At 42.0% G+C, this 20,606-nt stretch overlaps 1 protein-coding gene across 1 annotated transcript in view; it reads left to right on the top strand.

Moving 5' to 3' along the window:
* The window catches only part of Srgap2 (SLIT-ROBO Rho GTPase activating protein 2), a 222,880-nt gene that overhangs the window by 81,874 nt on the left and 120,400 nt on the right, over positions 1-20,606 (top strand). The window contains exon 3 of the mRNA XM_051147348.1: positions 7,705-7,897. Coding sequence (XP_051003305.1) covers positions 7,705-7,897 — 193 coding nt within the window. The remainder of the gene's footprint in view (positions 1-7,704; positions 7,898-20,606) is intronic.

Genomic DNA, 20,606 nt, shown 5'->3' with positions numbered 1-20,606 from the left:
GTGAAGTTTAGGAAAATCCTTGCTAATTTATTTCTTCTGAATGAGGTAGTGTTTGTGATGCTTCGCTAGCCCTGGGGCAACTGAAACTTTTGTTCCATAAAGTTTCCTCTTTAAAAGATTTCATTAATTATAAAAATGCCCTGTGGGTATATACAATGAGTCCTTTTGTGACTGTCATAGGTAATGGAGAGAAAACATTTGTCAGAATAGAACAGAGGTGACTTGATAATGCATCTATCCTTTGAATTTTTGTGGGTTTTCTTTTTAATTTTTTTTTTTAAAGAGTGATTTTTATTTATGTGTGTGCATCATGAGACTATGTTTCATATATGTGAGTTTCTACAAAGGCCAGGAGACAGACATGTCAGACCGCCTGGAAACTGAGTAACAGGACATTATAAGCCATCTACTGTGGGTGCTGGGAACTGAACTCCAATCCCCTGACCTGCTGCGCCATCTCTCCAGCTTTTCTTCTTTCTTTTTAAAGGAATAACTATTGACTTTTTGGAGAGTTATGGAACAATCATAACAAAAAGTCTTGGAAAAGAATAATAAATTGTCCCAAATTTTATAAAATCAAAGCAGCTCTTCATTCAGTAAATGTGTATTCTTTGATGACTTTTTCTATGTTGGTCATTAATGGTTCAAGGGTTAATAAGGAACAAAGCAAATTCTGTTTGTCTTCATGGGGCTTTTGTCTAGTGTGAGAAGAGCATAATAAATACCTATAGACGCTATGGTGGACGAAAACAAAATGAAGGTAAAGGCTAATACTGGACTGTGAAGGCTGCTTTGAGGAGATGACCTCTGAGCAGACAGCTGAGTAAAGTGAAGGAGCTAGCCATGCAGAATTTGGGAAATGTGCTTCAAGCTAAGGAAGAAATGTAAAGACTTCCCTTAGCTGAGGTAGAGCTGGGCCTGTCATATCCTGTGACCAGAGGCCCATGTCCCTGGGGATATATGAGGATGGATTCCAGACACTGGAGCAGCTGGGCTGTGTAAGAGTTTAGAAAGCCTTCACCCTTACTCTAGTGAGAAGCCGTTGGAGGGTGATGAGTGAAGCCACTGTGTGTAGAACAGACTGCAGAGTAACAGGGCTAGAGAGTAAGGACCCAGGTAGGAACAGTGATTCCGAGCAAAGTGATGTCATGTGACACTTGGCATGTAAGTCAAGAAAATCGGTGGAAAGGTCAAGAAGAGGCTGGATTCAGGATGCAGTTTGAAGGCAATTTCAGTTTGACAGTATATGAAAGAGAGACGTCGCAGTGGTAACTCTGAAGGCCTTTAGTCTGGCAGGGAAAAGAAGTGCCACTGTTAAGGTAGGAACCAGGAGGGACAGTGGCCAGGCCTTGTGTCAAGAATTTCAGTTTGGGCTTCAGGTGGGGATACCTGTTAGGGAACTAAGAAGAGATGTTAAGCCAGTTGTAGGAGGCTGGAAAGGTCTAGAGTAGAGATCGAAATAGGAAGGCATAGGAATGAAACAGTAATTCCGGAAGTAGTAGTTTGGAATCATTTTCTCAATGAGGATTTCTGTGCCTTATCCAATAGAGTGAAGTAATAAGGAAAAGGCTGTTAGTCACATTCTTTGGAGGGAGAATATTTGCTGTTTTCTAGTTTACTAAAAGTAGCTCACGGGCCTTTTTTAAAAACATCAACTGTTCGTAGATAAGGACCAGCGTTAGCCCTTGAAGAAGGTGGTATCGTATAGATTGAAGGTAGCGCTGTCACCCTCTCTGCTTTCACAGTACTATGTATATCTTCGCTTATTTCTACCATTTCACTTTGATGTAGCTTTTTGTTTATTCCCCACTATCTCGCTAGCTTCAAGGGAGAATTTTTGTCTGTAATCTCAGAGTCCTTGGAAAGCACTCACATAAATGTTTGGGATGACAGTAAGAACCTTGGCTTCAGAGCTTAGCGACTCGGGTTCCAGTTCTGAATCTACAACTAAACGGCGGTGTAATAGCCACCAGCTCTTCTCTGGGCTTTATTTTTCATGTCTGTCCAGCAAGAATTGTTAAGAGCCCTGGAACTATTAAATTCGCAGAAAGGCAACCGAGTAAGGTAAAGCGCCTCATCTGGCTTGGCACCCTGGCTTTGTTTCCTGGGGATCAGTTTGGAGAGGAACTGCTTACTGCTGGGATCAGAGGTCTTGGTAAGAAGTAGTGGATGGGAGAACCTGATGAAAGCCTCAGTTGTGTTCTTATATAACACTTCTGGAAGGCACTATGAATCAGTGTTCTTGAGGTGGCTGAGGTGACATCATATGTTTGTGAAAGGAGTAAAAGCAGGTGAGGTAGGTTTTGTGGAAAAGACTGGCAGTCAGGTCAGCGTCCCATGGGGAAACATGGGCTAAGATTATGTTTCATGTTGGCAGCAGAGCCTGTGGGAGTCTCAGCACCTGTCTCCAAGATGCCAGGACACCAGGAAGGGAAGCATATACCTGTGTGACTTTCCTAAAAGAGTGTGTCTCTTTTTGTTGTTGTTGTTTTGGTTTTTGTTTTTCGAGGCAGGGTTTCTCTATGTTACCTTGGCTGTCCTGGACTCACTTTGTAGACCAGGCTGGCCTTGAACTCACAGCGGTCTGCCTGCCTCTGCCTCCTGAGTGCTGGCATTAAAAGTGAACATTACCACGCCTGGCTGTGTCTTTTTTTTTTTTTTTTTTTTTTTTTTAACCTGCCTTCCACTCCCATTTTCTCCTTAAATATGTGTTATTTATGACTAAATTAGAGAAAGTACTGGAATATGGAGATGAACTTTGGAAGGCAAAAGTTTTATCCCAGGATTAAAGCAATAGGAACACGATCCTCATCTGAACAGTGATGAATCCACCAAGTGTTCTCTAAAGCGAGGACTGTTTCCAGAGGACTGGGTCATCTGCACTGGAAGTTGCACGTGTAAAGGCTACATGCGTGTCAGTGAAGCTGGGCTTTGGCTGTTTCTGCTAACTGACCAGTACCTTCCGGTGAAGCCCTTATTGAAAACTGTCAGCATCTTTTCTAAGTAAGATATTAGTCCCCTTCTAACTCCCAAGACAGGTGTAGTTAGTACTGTCTCAGCTGTAAGCAGGCATGGACAAAGAGGCAGAGCTGCCCAGGGGAAACTATTGGCCATGTCAGCTGATCCTGAGTTTGAACATAAAACATTCCTTGCTGTGTTTTGATCGGACATTCATCGAAAATAGCGAATAGTGATGTGTTAGCCAGTGGAGTTTAGTCATGGCCAAGCCTGCTAACCAGACACAGTGCTTGCACAATCTGCCTTAGTAATATTCGATGCAGAACTGATTTCACCCTAAAAGTGGAGAAACTGAAACCAAGAATTCTTATGGTGTCTATTTGGGGCCATTTTCCTGTTAGTTGGTAGAATGGTACTCAACTTCAACAGAATACACTGTACCTTCTGGTGGAGTTAAAGTCAGTGTGTGTGTGTGTGTGTGTGTGTGTGTGTGTGTGTGTGTGAGAGAGAGAGGGGGGGGAGGGAGGGAGGGAGAGAGAGAGAGAGGGAGTGTTCATGTACCATAAAATTCACTCCTTTTGGTGTCTCTTTGTGGAACTATTTTCCTGTTAGTTGGCAGAATGGTACTCAAACTCAACAGAATGCATTGCACTATTTGGTACATTTAGTGTGTGTGTGTGTGTGTGTGAGAGAGAGAGAGAGAGAGAGATAATTCACACAGTATAAAATTCACTCCTTTAAAGTGATGTGGTTTGCTTTCATATACTCACAAAATTGTGCAAAACCAAAACAGGGAAGTTAATTTTTGACTTGAATCAATGAATGAAATCGCAAAGGGCATTCTTGAGTATCATGAAACTTGTTTAAAAACTGCTCCTTCTTGTAAGGGAAGCTAATATTTTTTTCTTGTATCATTTTGAATATAGTAGAAAAATAGTCAAAGTCATTTTTCTTATGACTTACAGTTTGATTTCTTTCTGTTCTTGGTTACATTTGACCCTGAGGTCTTCATATTGGAATTTACTTCTGTGGGTTTGTTATATAGTAACGAACATTCAAAACAAAACCAAAACTTCGGTGCCCCGAGGAGAGCACTTCCGGTACTCGTCCCTTCATGTAGCTTGTTCATGGTGACTGAATTAGCACTTGGTACTTTATAGATACCAGGGAAGCCTCTGTGGCTCAGAGATGCACTTTTAGAAAGTACAGCTTGCCTTGTCCCATAGAGTCTAGTGAAAGAAGCTGCAAGGGCCCATCATGTCCACGGGCTTCTCTGTCAGCTATAAAGGGGACTTGTAAAGTCTTCTTGATTTGCTATGGTGGACCATGATATGAATAGTGTGTCTTTGAGTGTGTTCTCATGTGCACATACATACTCACTTGACCACACAGGGAACTTTGAGAAATTCCTTGTGTTCTTATAAATCGCCCCTTTTTCTTTCTGCCCTTATGGTCAGCGGGTATGGAGGGGTCTCCAGCCTGGGCACATGGCCCAAGTGTGCTGACAATCAGTGCCCTATTGTTTCTTTCCCCTATGTGCATGGACAGAGGCTGGCACAGCTGCCTTATTGAGGACCACTGTTCATTGTAACAACAGCAGCCTTTCTGTCTCAGAAGAGTGGACCCGAGGTGGCTGAAATCTTTCTTTATTGCCTTCCTCAATGTTCTGAAGAAGATAACAAGGAGAGACTTCCTTCCAGGCTTCTTGTAGGGGACGAGTACCATCTCACAGCCCAGTGACAGGGGATGTCTATTACTAGTCTCTTCTGGATTGAGGTAGGGATACTATATCCTCCCCTCCCTTCAGGATGTGCTTACAGGTGAAGGGAAGGACTTTCTTTGAAGCTGCCGTGGAGAACAGATCGAGGATGTGGGAAAGGGGTCCAGTCTGGTTGTGGATTAGTCAGAATATGGGCTGCCTTGTAAATCAGTGGCCTAGCCTAAACTTGATGCTGGGGCCCTGAATCATCCCTCAGCAGGAAGATGAGGTTCTGAAAGTGCTGTCAGTGGAGTGTCTACTTCTCATTTCTTTGACAAGTCAGATAAACGCTAAATTAACTTTAGCCCCGTCTTAGTTACTTTTCCTGTTGCTGCGGTAAAATATTTTGACAAAAGCAATGGAAAGAAGAGTTTGGCTTACAGTTGGAGGTACAGTCCACTGTGGAAGGGAAGTCAAGGCATCATGAGCTTGAAGCAGGTGATCATAGTTGTGTCTGCAGTCAAAGAAAGCAGTGAGTGCTTGGCTTGCTTTCTTGTTTTATTTTATTTTATTTTATTTTCCCGAGACAGGGTTTCTCTGTGTAGCTTTGGCTGTGCTGGACTAACTTTGTAGACTAGGCTGGCCTTGAACGTACAGAGATCTGCCTGCCTCTGCCTCCCGAGTGCTGGGGTTCTCGTTTTATTAAGCTCAAGACCTCAGCCTGTGGGATGATGGCACCCTCAGCCAGGAAATCTCCCCTCCTAAGTTAACCTAATCTAGGTTATACTCAGAGGCTTGCCTCCTAGGTGATAATAGACAGATTCTATCAAGCATTAACCACCATAAGCCCTGTTAGTACTGTTTGTATAGCCCTTGACGTATTATTTGTTAAACCTCCAGTTTTTCTCATCTGAAATATCTTAGTAGCTAGTAATGGGAATTAAATGAGGTGTGTGTGTGTGTGTGTGTGTGTGTGTGTGTGTGTGTGTGTGTGTGTGTGTTTAATGTGTTCAGTAAACATATACCTTCTCTGTAAGGGTCAAGAAAGAGGTAAGGATGGGATACAGCTCGTGGTACTCTGCTTACTCGTTGAATTTAGCATGGACTCTCATGCTGGTTGGAAGTGCATGGGCACTTGTAAGACACATTGATATATCTCACAGGAAGCCACTGTGATGTACTTATTTCATAGACAGGACAGTTTCAGAACAGCTTACTTCTTGAATTACATTAATATTGTGGAACTTTGTTTGTAGTCCCTAAAACAGTCTAGAATGTTTCTTTCTGCATCCCTGACTAAGATTATTGAGCTATAATCTTAAATGAACTATAGATCACACACACACACACACACCTACCTACACCCCTTGTAATCAGACTCCAGAATACATAGAACAAGAGAGCTTTGATGAGTGATGAAGTAGGCAGCCGCTTTTCTGTGAAGCATTCTGCTTGCTTGAAACAATCCCGCAGTGCTCAGTTTCAGTTCAGGTTGGGTTACTGCAGGGCTGCCTAGCATTGGTGCTTGGCAGGAAAAAGAGATGAGGAAGAAGGTTGTTCTTGAAGATTACCTAGGGCCACCTGCAAAGGGCCAGCGTGTCTGTCACGTGCTGATACCTGCAGAAACAGAAACAATAAAGATGGGGATAGATTTTGGACTTCGGGTACTCTAAGGCAAAACCCAGTGCACCTTTGTCAATCCTCATTGCTGTAAGAAGGAGTGGTTGTAAAAATTTCAGCGTCATGGCCTCATCTAGGGCTCAGATGAAAACTTCACTCCTCTCCTTCAGCCAGTGCTATAGGAAATGAATCTGAAGCATGCATAAGGAGAGGCATGACATGGATGGGTGCTTTCTTTCCACCTCAAGTTGAAGTCGTGCTTGGAGGTGAGCATGCTGGTAGAGAAAGGGGATGAAAACAATTGCTCTATTTTGTTGCTAATGGAACTGGATGTAAAATAAGCTGGACATACACTGCGAGCCTGTCCTGGAGAGCTGCCCAGCGTTGGCAGGCTGTTTGCTGTGAATGCCAACTCTCTTATCGGGAAAACATGTAGTGTTGTATTCAAGGCAGGTCCAGTTGCAGCTGAAGCTGCCATTGCTGTGGCTCCACAGTCATCGCATTGCTAGCCCTCTGCGAGGACTGGGTAGGAATCTGAAGCGGGAGCAGGACTGGACGTAGTTCCACCTCTATCTGCCGGGGGCGTGGAACAAGTGAGATACAAGTAATAATAATAACATCATCATCATCATTATTATTATTATTATTACTACTACTACTGGGGGGTAGAACAAGTAAGATACAAGTATCATCATCATCCTCTAAAGATAGGTTCTTAAAGATTTACATTCTGTGATATTGAAAACTATGAAACCAATTGACCTTGAATGTGATTTTCTAGAAATCATAGTACATGTTTTGTTCTTGGCTGCTGCCATTTGACCTTGGAAAGGCGTCTTTCTACCTCCATGAAGATATAATGACCCTTGCGCTGCTTCATAAAGATACTGAAAAATATTTTGAAATGATGAGGGAAGGTGTAAAAATAAATAAATAAATAAATAAATAAATGAATGAATGAATGAATGAATGTAGTCATTTGCCTGGCTTTGAATCCCAGCTTACTGTGTTTTAATAGTTTGTCTTCTTTGAGCCTCAGCGTTCAGTCTTTAAAATGGGTATAACATGATTCACCTGATTATTCATTTCGGCTCCTTGCCAGGAAAGAACCCAAATTCTGAATAGTGGTAGAAACAATAAATTGCTTTGTAAATATTTAGCTCTGAATATTATTTTGCCTATTATGCAAGCTAACCTAACTAATTGAACAGATTCTTGGTCACAAATGGGCATCAGTGGTCCAAAAGAGTTTTTTTTTGGGGGGGGGGCACCTCACATCATATGGCCAATTTCAGCTGTAGACTATTTTGCTAAAGGCTTTGATACCCTGGGGTACATGGGAAGTGGATGGAAAGCAGGTACATCTCTGTGTGTGATGTGTGTGTTTAGAGCTGTCTGTCTGACCATGTTCTTTTGTTTTCTTGCAGAGATCCGGGCTCAGCTCACAGAGCAGATGAAATGCCTAGACCAGCAGTGTGAGCTCCGGGTGCAGCTATTGCAGGACCTGCAAGACTTCTTCCGCAAGAAGGCTGAGATTGAGATGGACTACTCTCGCAACCTGGAGAAGCTAGCCGAGCGCTTTCTAGCCAAGACAAGAAGCACCAAGGACCAGCAATTTAAGTAGGCATTTCATGGCAGTTGCTTTTAGAAACTTTGAGAGTGAGACCTAGCGTACGGGGAGGCAGGGGGCACCAGATAAATCCAGGTTGATTCCTGAACCTGCAGCTTTAAATTTGCTGAACACCCTTAAGAACTCTTCATTTTTCACATCAATCTTTGTTTAAGACAGAGCAAAATAAATGGGGAGCCATGCTAATGAGAATTCTAGCCTTTCCTGCATGGCAGCCAGTGGTCCAGTGCTCTAAGGTGTGCGTGTGTGTAGGTTTTATTATGACATTTCATACATGCATATAATGTATTTCGATTATATTTACTCCTGCCACTACCATACCATCACACCACCCTGTCCTGCTCCCTCCCACTCCTGCTAATCCCCCTCCTCTTCCTAGCTAGCCCCAGAGGGAAGAAAGAGTCTTAGACATCCATCCAACTAGTACCCATTGCACATTTCTTGATCTCCTTCACGGTACCTTGAGATATGTCAGAGAGCAAGCATTTCCTTTCCACGTGGCATTTACATTAGAAAGAGGAGATGGGCGGTTAGCAAATTCCAGTCAGGTAATTTGAAGTGAGGTGAGTCCTGTGATTGTCTCTATAGTTCAGATGGTGCAAGGTCCTAGAAAAGGGGACCATTTCTACTCCTTTGACCACTATTTTATGTTTGATGTATTCCAGCTTATTCCTGCCATATTTTATTTTTATCCTGAGTAATAATCCAGTTGTTAACCCCCCTTTTAATACCTGCTAGGAACTGTGCTCTGTGCTGGTTCCTATGGGAATAAGATAAGCTTTGGAATGCTCGGTTAACAAGGAAAAGAACCATCCTAACTATGTAGGAAAAAGCCTTTAATAGAGATAGAAGAAAATAGATATTTTCAAAAGCAGTGAAAAATGAGGTTAAGTAGGTAGAATGGGTCTCAAAGGATGGTGCTTTGACAGCAAGCATAGAATTTCATATTTGATATACGCTATGGTAATGAGCCTTTGGGGATATTATGTTGAGAGACAGACCCAGGTAAAAGTATGGGCAAAATTGTGTGTGTGTGTGTTTCAATCCAAGACAAGGATACTAAGTATTGGGGCAGTGCATGTAGAATTGGATAGCATATAAAACATTAGAGATGTATTTGTGCTAGCCAGCTTTCTGTTACTGTGACTAGATAACAAAGGTAAATAAACTATAAGGAGGAAAGGTTTTTTTTTTTGCCTCATGATTCCGGAGATTCGATCCTGTTTTGAGGAGCTTGTGGTGGCATGTGACACAATCAGGTTAAGAAGGAGATTATTGTCAAAAAGCAGAGAGAGGGTGGGGCTAGGAGTCCATCAAGGACCATCTCCCAATGCCCTAGCCTTTTACTAGGTCCTACCCCCTAAAGGATCTGCTGTTATCTAATAGTGCCACAGCAGTAAATAAGCCTTTGACACACAAGCCTTTGGTGGATATTTTAGTCTTGATGATAGCCCTATTCAAGAGGTATTTGAGAAATTAAACAGGATTGGATAATTGATTAGATAAAAAGAATCTTAATGGTTAGAGTTGACCTGGTTTCTGTAACCTGGAAACCAGAAGAATTGAGGTATTTCTTATAAATATTCAGGCATCAAGGAAACGGGTGTTTTGAACAATGAGTCTACTTTGTGCATGCTGAGTTTGAGCACTGTAAGGATTTTAGGTTGAGATGTGGTGCTGCGTAGCTAAGTGGTTTTGAGTGGGGACATCTATTGAAATCTTTAATGTAAACAATATTTTTAAGTGTAGAAGAGGGAATAAGAGCCAAAAGCTAAAAATCTAAGATTCAGAGACCTCCCAGTGTTGGGAGATAGTCAACATTTCTGCTGGGAGAAGGAAAAGTACCTAAAAAGAATGAGAAAGAGAGTTGGTCTCTCCTCCCAAGCAGAAGGGAGGATACTGTGTCTCAGGGAGCTAGAAATGTTTCAAGGGGAGATTGATCCGAGTCAATTTCAGTAATTAGTTACTGAAATCTTGGGCTCAATGCATTCTGAGAGAAGCAAAGCTGAGTAAGATGAGCTTGCAGGCTGGAGGGACGGCTTTAGTAGTTACAATGCTTGTTCTTGAGAAGCTGCAAGTTGGGTTTCTAGACCCATGTCAGACAGCTCACAACCATCTGTAGCTCCAGCAGTCTATCGCTTTCTTATGGCCTGTGGGTTCTGTACTCCACGCAGGCGCACATGCACACATGCATGCACAGGCGCGCGTTCACACGCAAAATAAATGAAATAAATCTTTTTCAAAAAGAGCCTGAAAACAAAAAGCTTTCCTTTTTCAGAATGGGACATCTGAAATCTGAATTGCTGGCTTTAATAGGTCAGAAGTGGTCACATAATAGCACTTTCAGATGGTATGGCCTATACAAGACTATGGATGAGTCAATGAACAAATGCTCTTAATAAGGGTAAGATGGAGAGAAACTCAACTAGAGCTCCAGGCAACATCCTATGTTCACACTAATCCTAAAAATGTTAACAAAAAGCAGATAGTTATGAGTCTTCCAGTTTTACATGAAATGAATGGGTTTTATTCTTATATATATATATATATATATATGTGAAATTTTAAGTCATATTTCATTTGGCATTTTTCAACCTTTTGTACCTTTTCTCTCACTTTCTTCTTACCCACCCCCACAATTGCTCTACTTTCTTAAATCCAGTGAGCATCTGAAGAATCCACATGCTAACTTCTGCCTAGTCTCTCTAATGTGGTGAGGCACTATACATCTCCCTATAACACTAACGATGGAACTTTCATTTCCCCACTTTTCCCTCATTTCTATGTTACAAAAGATAACCAAGTGCTCAAGTGCCGTGTACTGCTGCAGAGACAGCTGTGCCCCTGCAACTGTGTTGGCATTCTGTCGGTAGCATTGAAAAAAAAATGCCCCTCTCTCCTTTCTCTTTCTTTTTCTCTTTCTTTCTTTCTGTCTGTCTTTCTTTTCCTTCCTTCCTTCCTTTCTTTCTTTTTTAATACAGAAAAAGCATTTTAGGCATGACTAGTTTGGTTAAGATAGGTGTGGCTGCTGTCGTAGACTTTAAGTAATACTAGCTTATACAAGATAGGTGTAGACTTTTCTATACATAACAGTCCATTGACCAGTCAGGACTGTGTCAGGCTCCGTATCTCACCCCTAGACTATTGTCCATTGCTGTATAGCCCAAAGTAGCTCATTGTCACCATGCCCCGTTTTATCCATTGGGAAAGGCAACAGGACAAAAGGGAACTATGTCTTTATTCTTTAAAGGTATATCCTGGAAGTGGTACATGCATGTCTTTAACTCATATCCAGCTGGACAATGCTTGGTCACATGGCCATTTGAACTCTAAGGGAGACTAGAAAATATATTTATTAATTTGGATGACCTAGAAAGCAGACTTTCCATCACTATTTAAGGGGAAACGCATTGAGGGACAGTGTTTGCAACATTGCCGAAATTTCATAATGTACGGAAGAACAACTGTGTGAAAAAACAGTGTCGCTCAACCATACATACATAGTGCATGTGAAAGAGTGATTTGTTCTGGTTGGGTAGGGTTGGAAAAACAAAACTATCAATTGCTATGTATTGTTCCTAAATATTTAATATAATTAAGACAATGCAAGAAGTTTGAGAAGGATGAAGGGATAGAGAAGGAAACATTTTAGAGAGAAAATAGTGTTTCCAACATCCTTGAGGTGAGAAAACCATAGCTGGTCGATAACAACTTCTTTTCTGAACAATATAAATTATAACTATAATACTGGATAAACCTGGAAAAGTTCATAAGCCAGAAGATTACAGAGGTTTATAAACACTGGCCTATGGAGTTACGGTTTTGATCTGTAAGTATAGAGGGACCTTTGGCAATTTCTGAGCAAGGAACTGAATTGTGTCCATGTTTTAAAAGGACCTGAATAATTAGGACTGGAGAGCTGGCTCAGTGGTTACAAGCAGTGGCTGTTCTTTCAGATGACCAGAGTTCCATTCCTAGCACCCACAGGGCAGCTCCCAACTCCAGTTCCAGGGGATTTGGTACCCTCACATAGAGGCAAAACACAAATGCACATAAAGTAAAAATAAATAAATCATCCCCCCCCCCCCCAAAAAAAAAACCCGGAAAGAAGGACCTAGGTGAAAGGACATAGTAGGAAGGTGTGATAAAATAGTCTAGTGATGAGAATGATCAAAGCGCTGAGTGGAAGTCATGCCCTCAGGGATAGAAAGGATGAAGCTGAACGTGAAGGCAAAAATCACCTAAGTAATCAAGCTTGGACAGAGAAGGCACTTCTTGGTTTTCTAAACTTTGGAGTAGGAAGTGTACTGTATCTCCATTCAGCCAGCAAACTGTAGCCTCGATTTTGCTGACTCTATGACTGGTCCCAGAATAGTTCATTCTCAGCAGGCACTTGTCACTTCCCCCAGAGCTGTAGCAGCTGTTGGCCTAGTAATGCCATGAATTTGTCTGTCTATGCTGCCAGGAGAACAGCTGCCAGCAGCAGCTCTGGAGAGATCCCGCTCTGGGATGTAGGCTTTATTCAGCTTGGGATGGGGCAGGTTGGCCAGGCTGAAGACAGTGCACGTGGATTCACCTGACCCTTTCCAGGCCCGGCGTTCAGTTTTGTTACAGTTTTAAGTGGCCGCGTTTATGGGCAAATGGTGCTACACTACTTATTTTCATCTTCTCTTGGAAATTTTCTTTCCCTGGAAGCCATTACCCTGTCACCCTGTGGCTGTGCTTTCTGTTCTTTGTTCCTGTTCACCTTTTGTCCCACCCCACATGGCTCAGTGCAGACATCCTCATTAAAGCCCATACAGCCTGACTCAAGCACAATCTGACAAGCACAATCTGGTGGTCCCATCCCTCTGCCCCAGACCGTGAGAGAAACTACAGGCAACTAGAGCGATTATTCCATTCCACCTTCCCATTAAGAGAAGTAATATGGCCTCCCTGTCCCCTGATTCTTTCAGCCTTGTTTGATTAAAAGCAGAGATAAAATGTTCTGTGACAGTAGGAAGCCTTCCTATGGAAGATGTTTTTGCATTTTCTTTGGCTCTTTGAAGAGCATAAATGTATTCCTATTTGTTGTTGAGCCTTTGATTGTCTCTTTAAGTGGAGTTTGTGTTAATATTGCCCCACAGGACACTGAAGGATTCTAATTAATAATGTGCTGGCTTTTCTTTTCTTCTTTTCTTTCACACAGGCTTGCTGTAAATTGCTTTTCAGCTCATTTGGTTTTGATCTACTTTTAAAAATTAATGTCTTTGTTTTATTTTGAGGTAGTTTATCTCCCCCATCCCCACCCATGTGGAGTTTTAGAGAAACACTGTGCTTAGCTATCCTGCTGTACTCCTTACACAGAACTTATGCTAGTTTATAACCTGTTGTCAACATCTTCTTTTTCCCTTCTTTTCCTTCTCCTTAATAAATATTTGTTGGACATTTTAAAATTATATTCTAGACTCTTAGAGGAGAGAGCTCTAAGAAATTATTTTTGCTAACATTAAGTAACAGTATATGAAGGAACATGTGGACAAGTAACTGTGCCTAATTGGCCTCTGTGAGTTGTATTACTTTTGGGAGGGATGCAAGAGAGCCTGGCCTCAGGGTCTCATGAACTGGTAGAGGCTAAAGAATTGGATTAAGAGCACTGGTTGCTCTTCCAAAGGACCCAGGTTCAATTCTTAGCACCCACACAATAGCTCACAACTTTCTGTAATTTCTGTCCCATAGGCTCTAATGTACTCTTCTGACATCTCGGGCATCAGGCACACACATGATTTATAAACATATCTGCAGGCAAAGTAGTTAAGGACTTGCAGCGAAACAATAGAATTTGATAGTTGTTCGATTTTCAGCACTCCTTTCAATGAGTTAGTAGACAATTAACTAAAAATCTTGTACAGTCCCTGGTCTTGTCTAGACCTCGCCCGTGTGTGTGTGTGCAGTTGCTGTAGGTACTTTCCTTCTGCTAATGGAGTCTTCCTTCAAAGTCAAGTTCAGAGTTATTCATTACTGTCACAAGATGACACCAGGTTGAAAAGCAGAGTCAGGAGTCCATAGAGAACATCATAGCTCTGGCTGCAAGTGAGAAAACCAGAAAAAACCAAAGATTCTCTTTGAGTATGAGATGCCGTAAGGAGGCAGCAATAGGAAACAGAAAGTTGCTGAGAGAGAACTCCCTGACTCGCTGGGACTTGCACATCATTCATTCATTTTGGGCATATTTGGTAATTGTTTGTTTCCCTTTGGAAAGTTTTGCCCAGATGTAGCAGCATCTGGTGTTAAGCATGGGTTGGCTTCCCTTCCCTGTGGCTCGTCACTTTTATTGAGAAATTAACAGAAATTCCATGGTTATGTTTTCCACTGGCCCACTCCATATAGAACTTTAGGTGATGGTTCTTTTTAAGCAGTGTTGGCAGCTGTCAGAAGAAAGAGACCACAGAATTCGCAGTCGTAAATGAAACATATATTCTGTACTCCCTCCTTCCGAAGCTCAGGAGTCGTTGCAGAAGACGGGGTGGAGAGAGTGTGGTGGCTGACTAGAAGGGACTCAAAGCAGTTGTGACAACAGGACCCATGCAGACCAAAGCACACTAAACCCCAGTGTGGAGATGGGTGCAAACCCCACCTTTGCATGAAGGTTTTAGCTATTGTTAGCTGCTGGGAGAGAGAGAGAGCAGTGTTCTCTGAGTGTAGCTCCTTGTATGTCACCCGTGCTCTAGTGAAAAACCATACATCCAAGAATATTCGGGCAGCACAGCACAAATTGGTCTTGGTGTTTTGTTTTGTTTTGTTTTTTAAGGGATGAAAAGTGAGGTAAATAGGGATTGGGATGGAAAAGATCTGGGAAGAGTTGAAGGGGTGAATAGTGCACGTAAAACTCTCAACGAACTAATAAAAAAAGTTCTGGGAGGGTTTCTCACATAAGGATGAAGGAGGATGGGAGTCACAAGGCAACTTGAGTGTCGGCAAGACAGGGTGGTTGACCAGCCTTTGGAACTGAAAAGAAATTTTGTTGAAAGCTTTTTGGGAGGCTTTGCAACTTAGTAGAAAAACAAACCAAAAAAGGCCCCAGAGTTTTGAACCACATAAAGTTGAGTCTGAACGCAATCTCTACTGCTACTCGTTAAACCCCCTTCAGCCTCAGTTTCCATATCTGTGAAGTACCAAGAGTTGTTCTCATGATTGGAAAATAGTATATGAAGTGCTGGGCTAGCACTTGAACTTAGTGGGTGCTCAGCAGAAATTAACTGATAATTTGTTAGAAGAGGGTAGCAGGAAACTGTTGAGGTTTCTGCAAAGAGTAGTGAGACTTGAGAAGGTAGAAGACCAGTTCTGTTCAGCCTCCTGCAGTGCTTTCCTTGGACACCAGCAGACCAGTGCAGCCATGGCCTTGGCCATGTAGGAAACAGAATATGGTTCCTGGGTTCCTGGTCTCAGAAAGCCAAACAAAAGCTTAATGTCCTTCTATTTAAATGGCTTTATTTCATCCTTCTGGGATAGGGACTGATAGAGAGCAAGTCAACAGCAAAATGTGCTTTTATGAGCATTTGAGAGGATGCTGGACTTCCAGGAGCTTCCTATGCTTCTTGGGATCTGACACTGTAGGGTCAGCGGATCACACGTCAAGCTTTCAATTCCACAGGCAGTAGCATGCCCTTTGACAGCACTACCAGGGAAAGGGAAATAGGAGACTAGGAAATAGTATAGGAGTCTCTACTCCTGTAAGCATTGCAATAAACCCAGGCAGCAGTGTGTCACTGCATCTCTGCATCTTTAATTCTTAAGAATTCACAGCCAATTAAATGCATTGTCTTTGACTCAGTTCTTTTTTAAGACAAAAGCCATGCCTTTGTGTTGGGAGCTGTGTGAAGTGGGAGGGTTTCCAAGATAAGAAGAAAAGACGCTTTCTGCTATACAGACTTTTTTTTTAATTGTTGATTGGGGAAAGTCAGGCAGGCTGTAAAAGAATAATAGCGCAGATCCACATAGGCACATGAGTCTAAAAATAAAATCCCATTTAAAGTAGGTACCAGTAGTTCCTGAGAAGGGAGAGAAGGTGGAATATTTAGGGAGGGACTCACATTTCGTTCAGTCAGAGAAAGGTAAAAGATAGCACAATTACGTTCTCAATTAAATTTGGTCCCATGTTAATTGAAGTAAAGACTTTAATATCTAAGCCGGTGCTGTGCTGAAGTATCACACAGTGAAGAGATAAGGAATCAGGAGGGACGGGCTCAGTGTTAATAAAGGATTTAAAGAGGTTGAGAAAAGAGAGTTTGGATTTTTCATTGCAGTAAGATAATTTTATCCTGTTAGCTCCTGTTTGGTCTACTTAATGACTCACTGCCGCTTGGGTTTTACATTCTAGAAGGATCAATGAATCAGGTCTACATCTTAACATTTTTGGTACACTGATTAAGGAGTCAGGATTAGAATGAAGCGAACAAACTAGGGTTGCTTTCAGTGGTAAGATAACTGAGCTGCGTTAGCCTGTTTCTGCCTAAGTGATTGGAACAGGGCATCCTTGCATGAAATTCAGACATCCCTCCCTGGCAGCCTCTAGTGTTAAAGTAAGGGTTGTAGAACAAGTCTGGCAGCTCTCAGTCTGAACCTTTGTAAACAACAGATGTTCCTAACTAAGTTCTAGGGGTGGAGGTTGAGGTTTCTCTCGATGCTTGAAATTCTTTGAATTTGTAGGCAGCATCTTGGGGATTCAGCAAGAGGAGGAAGTTGTAAGGGACTGATTTTGCAATGTACAGGTGGAAATGCCTCTGACAGATTTCCTTGGAACACAAAGCGCTATTGAATGGACTCAGTAGAGAGTGAGAGGTACCCGGGGAAGCAGGCACAGTTAGGGAAGGCTCAGCTTCAAAGGGTTATTGATTTCCTGTCTTCCTCCCCCTTCTACTCAGTCATTTATACACATCTGACTTTGTTGGTCGCTTCCTTGTGTGGATAGAAATGTGTGCCCTTCCCTACCACAGTATATTCTGACAGCTGCACAGCATAGACTTTCATTAGTACCTTCAAAGTAGTTTGGATTCTTACAATGTACAGATTTCTGGGTTACGGCCAAGCCTAGAACTCAGATTTACCTGGCTCTGCATCCTGAGTGCTGGGATTAGGGGTGTGCTACCACCACCATTAATTTTCTATTTCTAATCTTCTGATAATACCATCTGTGATTTGATTCAGATAACAAGCTTTGGTGGGAGTGCCATAGAGGTTACTGGCATGGCTCTCTCAGTGTGCCACATTAGGAGTCACTTGCTGGTGATTTGTTCTGTTACTTGTAATGTTAACTTCGATCATTTGATTACAGTGGTATCTGTCTATCAGATTTCTTTGATCTAATTGTTAAAGCTATTCTGTTTTGTGCTTTGAAATTAAAGGGCATGTGAGGACATATTTTAAGTCTATGTAGAAATACCAGTAGCTATGGTACTTCAAAATAGTAGTTTCAATCACTAATATAAATACTAATAGATTGGTACTTCAGTATATTGGTAGAGGAGGAGGAGGGCTACCAAAAAGTCGTTTTCCAATTTCTCTGATTCTATCTTCACTTTTCTGGTGTAGAAGCAAATGATTTCCCACCACTTTCATTTTGGGGCGGGTGGGTGGGCGGAGGGAGGTTTGGTTCCTTATATCAGCTGGACTGGCAGATTTCTGTTCCCTTCAGTACTTTATGATCTCTTAATATTTTCATTTATCTTCATATTCATGGTGTGTCCTATACTTGATTATTGGAGTCACATCAGGCTGGATCCTCTGTGATTATCACATGTCATCTTACCATTTCTTTGAGTTCTTCCGTACTGTGTAGTGTAAGATGGTCCAGGCTCAGACTGAACCTTCCTTATTTCTGCTCTAGAAACCCCTTTCTTTAGAAAATCCTGGTTTCATTTATATGGAATTATATCTAGAAACAATGGTTGCTTATGTGTGCTTTTTTTTTTTTTAAAACTGGAATTTAACTATTTATAGTCTCTGTCAGCAAAGGTAATAGACAGAAGTAGATCCAGAAACCAATACTCACACGCACTTCTACTTTTTGCTCTCCATTTTTGTTTAGGTGCCCCTCTGCTTGTGGTGAGATTACATCCTGGTGTACTCGTAGTAAGCTGGAACTATCATAAGTTGAAAGTGCATTTAATGCACTTACCTTAATAAGCTCCATAACATAGCAATGTAGTACACTTTGGAATATTAATTATTTACACCTGTGAACACATATTGGACACTGTCCAGAGTTACCAGAGAGAGTCATACTGCCTATGGCTATCCAGGAAGAGATTAAAATTCAAAATTTGAAGTACAGTTTTTACTGAATGCTGCGACACACTACTGAATGCTGTGAAGTAAAAAGTCTTTTCAGTCCAACCATCATTAACCTGTGAGTTTACATTACTCTTCCGTTTTGTTCTCATGTCGCATACCTTATGTAGGTGTCTCCACTTCCCATATTTGTCATTCTCTTCTCTAAACAGTGAGGAGTCTGGTCCTGTTAGTCATAAAACACTTAATTAGTTATTCAGTCTTAGACTGTACAAATGTAGTTTCAGAATTGCTAACTCACACCTCTGAAAAATACTGACTGGATTTTAATACTGGCTTAGAACATTCCAGTTTTTGTTTCCAGCCAAAACAGTGTTTAAAAACTTGTTCCTTAGTGCTTTTCCCGTCAAGCCTTTTGACTTTCACTATCACTATATTATGGATTTGAAATACAGTTCAGTTTATATTTAATGTTTCTTCTCCAGGTTGAGAACTTGATTAACATTCTCACTTTCAAATCTTGATCAGAGATGAAAAAGCTTGGCATGGTGACGCACACCTTTGTCCCAGCACTCAGAGGCAGAGGCGGCCAGATCTCTGATTTTGAGGCCAGCCTGGTCTACAGAGTGAATTTCAGAACAGCCAGGGTTACACAGAGAAACCCTGTCTCCAAAAACTAAAAAAAGGAAAAGGAAAAGCAAGGAACATGATCATCCATCATACCCCAGGACGGTCTGTGGACTTGTCTGTCTCCCTATTTCTGAGTCAGTTGTGACTCCAGGACTCTTATCTATGCCTGTGGACACTTGTCAGTGTCTTTTAAGATGGCTCTGCTTAAAAAAATAAAACAAAACCAACCAACCAACCAACAACCAAACAAAGAAAGATGACTCTGGTTACGTTCTCCCCCTAAATCTCGGCAGTTACTTCTTTTACAGTTAAGGAACCAGAACCAGAGCCCAGTTTTCACCTCAGGTTTGTGCTGTGATTGTGTAGGCCATTTCCCAGCGGCTCCTGTCACAGGCTCATGCTTGATGTAGGACCTTTTGAATCTTGATCTGACCTGGGGCGTGCTTCCATGAGTAACCGGCCCTATAGAATTCTAACTCTGGTTGCTGGGCTGTTCCCTAACTCTCTGTTTAATGCCTGTTGTTCTTCCTTGTTAGCTTTCTTCACCCACACATGCTGGTGTCTCTGACAACTCTTACACTAATTCTGACCTGCTTGCCTTCCTCTCCACTGAGGATGGCTTCTGGATTCGCCTTCCTGTGCCTTATTAACCCTCATCTCTCCTCCTCCCACACACTCATTTTATTTCTTTTTCCTCCAGAAAGCTGTAACCTGGTCAGTGCTTCTGTTCCCAGCTGTTCTGAATCTTCTGCAGCCTAAGCTCAAAAACAGATGGGCTCAGAGCTTCCGATGCTGTACTGAGATCTACAGCCTGAAAGTAAATTACTAAAAAGCATCAGAAACTTTTAGAATAGTTTGAGAGGTTTGGTTTTCTGTCTTCTCAGTGGCACTTCCTCTTCCATTCCTCTGTTTCCTGTTTGTTCCCTCATACTCCCTCACCACTTCACGTTTTCCCTCTGGATGCCTTCCTTAGCAAAGGCTAGTACCTAAAGCTTTAGCTCCATTTTTATTCTCACCACATGATAATGGAGTTGAACCATTTGTATGGCACTGTTGCCAAGCAAGCTGGAGATGCTGATGTTTTTCTGATTGTGCCGTTTTTGACTCTTCTGTATAGGGCTAAGTAGTGTGTGTCCTTTTGGTCATATAAAAGAGATGAGGCTCAGCTTCTCTCAGTGGTCAAGAAGTCACCCACTCAAGAACAAAAGTGCCCTTCTATTGATTTTATCCATAGGGATGCAAAAGGGAGCCAGTTCTACTGCCTGCCTGCCTTGCTTAGAGTGTGGAGACACTTCCTATAGACAGCAAGTCTGTCACTTAGGAAACAAGTAACATAGTGCCCACATCATTATTTTCAAAATCTTTCTTCTTGGAATTTGCCAACCACTTTCTTCCCATGTCCTTTAGAAGATTGTTTAACTCTGCATTTCTAGTCACTGTAAACATAAGAAGAGATCAACATAGTGGGAATGTTTATTATCTAGATGCACAACAAAGACAATGGCTGTTGGCTATAGAGCATCAGGAAAAAGTCAGTGCAAAATGTAGGTGTTGTGGGATGCCCACCGTGACCAGAACAGGAAACACCTGTAGGGATTGTCCTGAAAAGAAAGACCTTAGGGAATGGGCTCCCAGAAGGTGAGGGAACTTTGTACTTACATGGAAATTAGATTTGTCCATGATTTTTCTCTCTTCTCCCAACTTCCTCCCCTCCCCGCCCCCCCCCCCCGGTGTGTGTGTGTTGGGTGCACCTCCATATATGAGCATATGAAGCCTAGAGATCAGTGTTAGGTGTTTTCT

Source organism: Acomys russatus, chromosome 6, assembly GCF_903995435.1.
Source record: "Acomys russatus chromosome 6, mAcoRus1.1, whole genome shotgun sequence".
Classification (NCBI taxonomy): domain Eukaryota; kingdom Metazoa; phylum Chordata; class Mammalia; order Rodentia; family Muridae; genus Acomys; species Acomys russatus.
The sequence above is the reverse complement of the archived record's forward strand: the minus strand, read 5'-3'. Positions and strand labels throughout refer to the sequence as shown.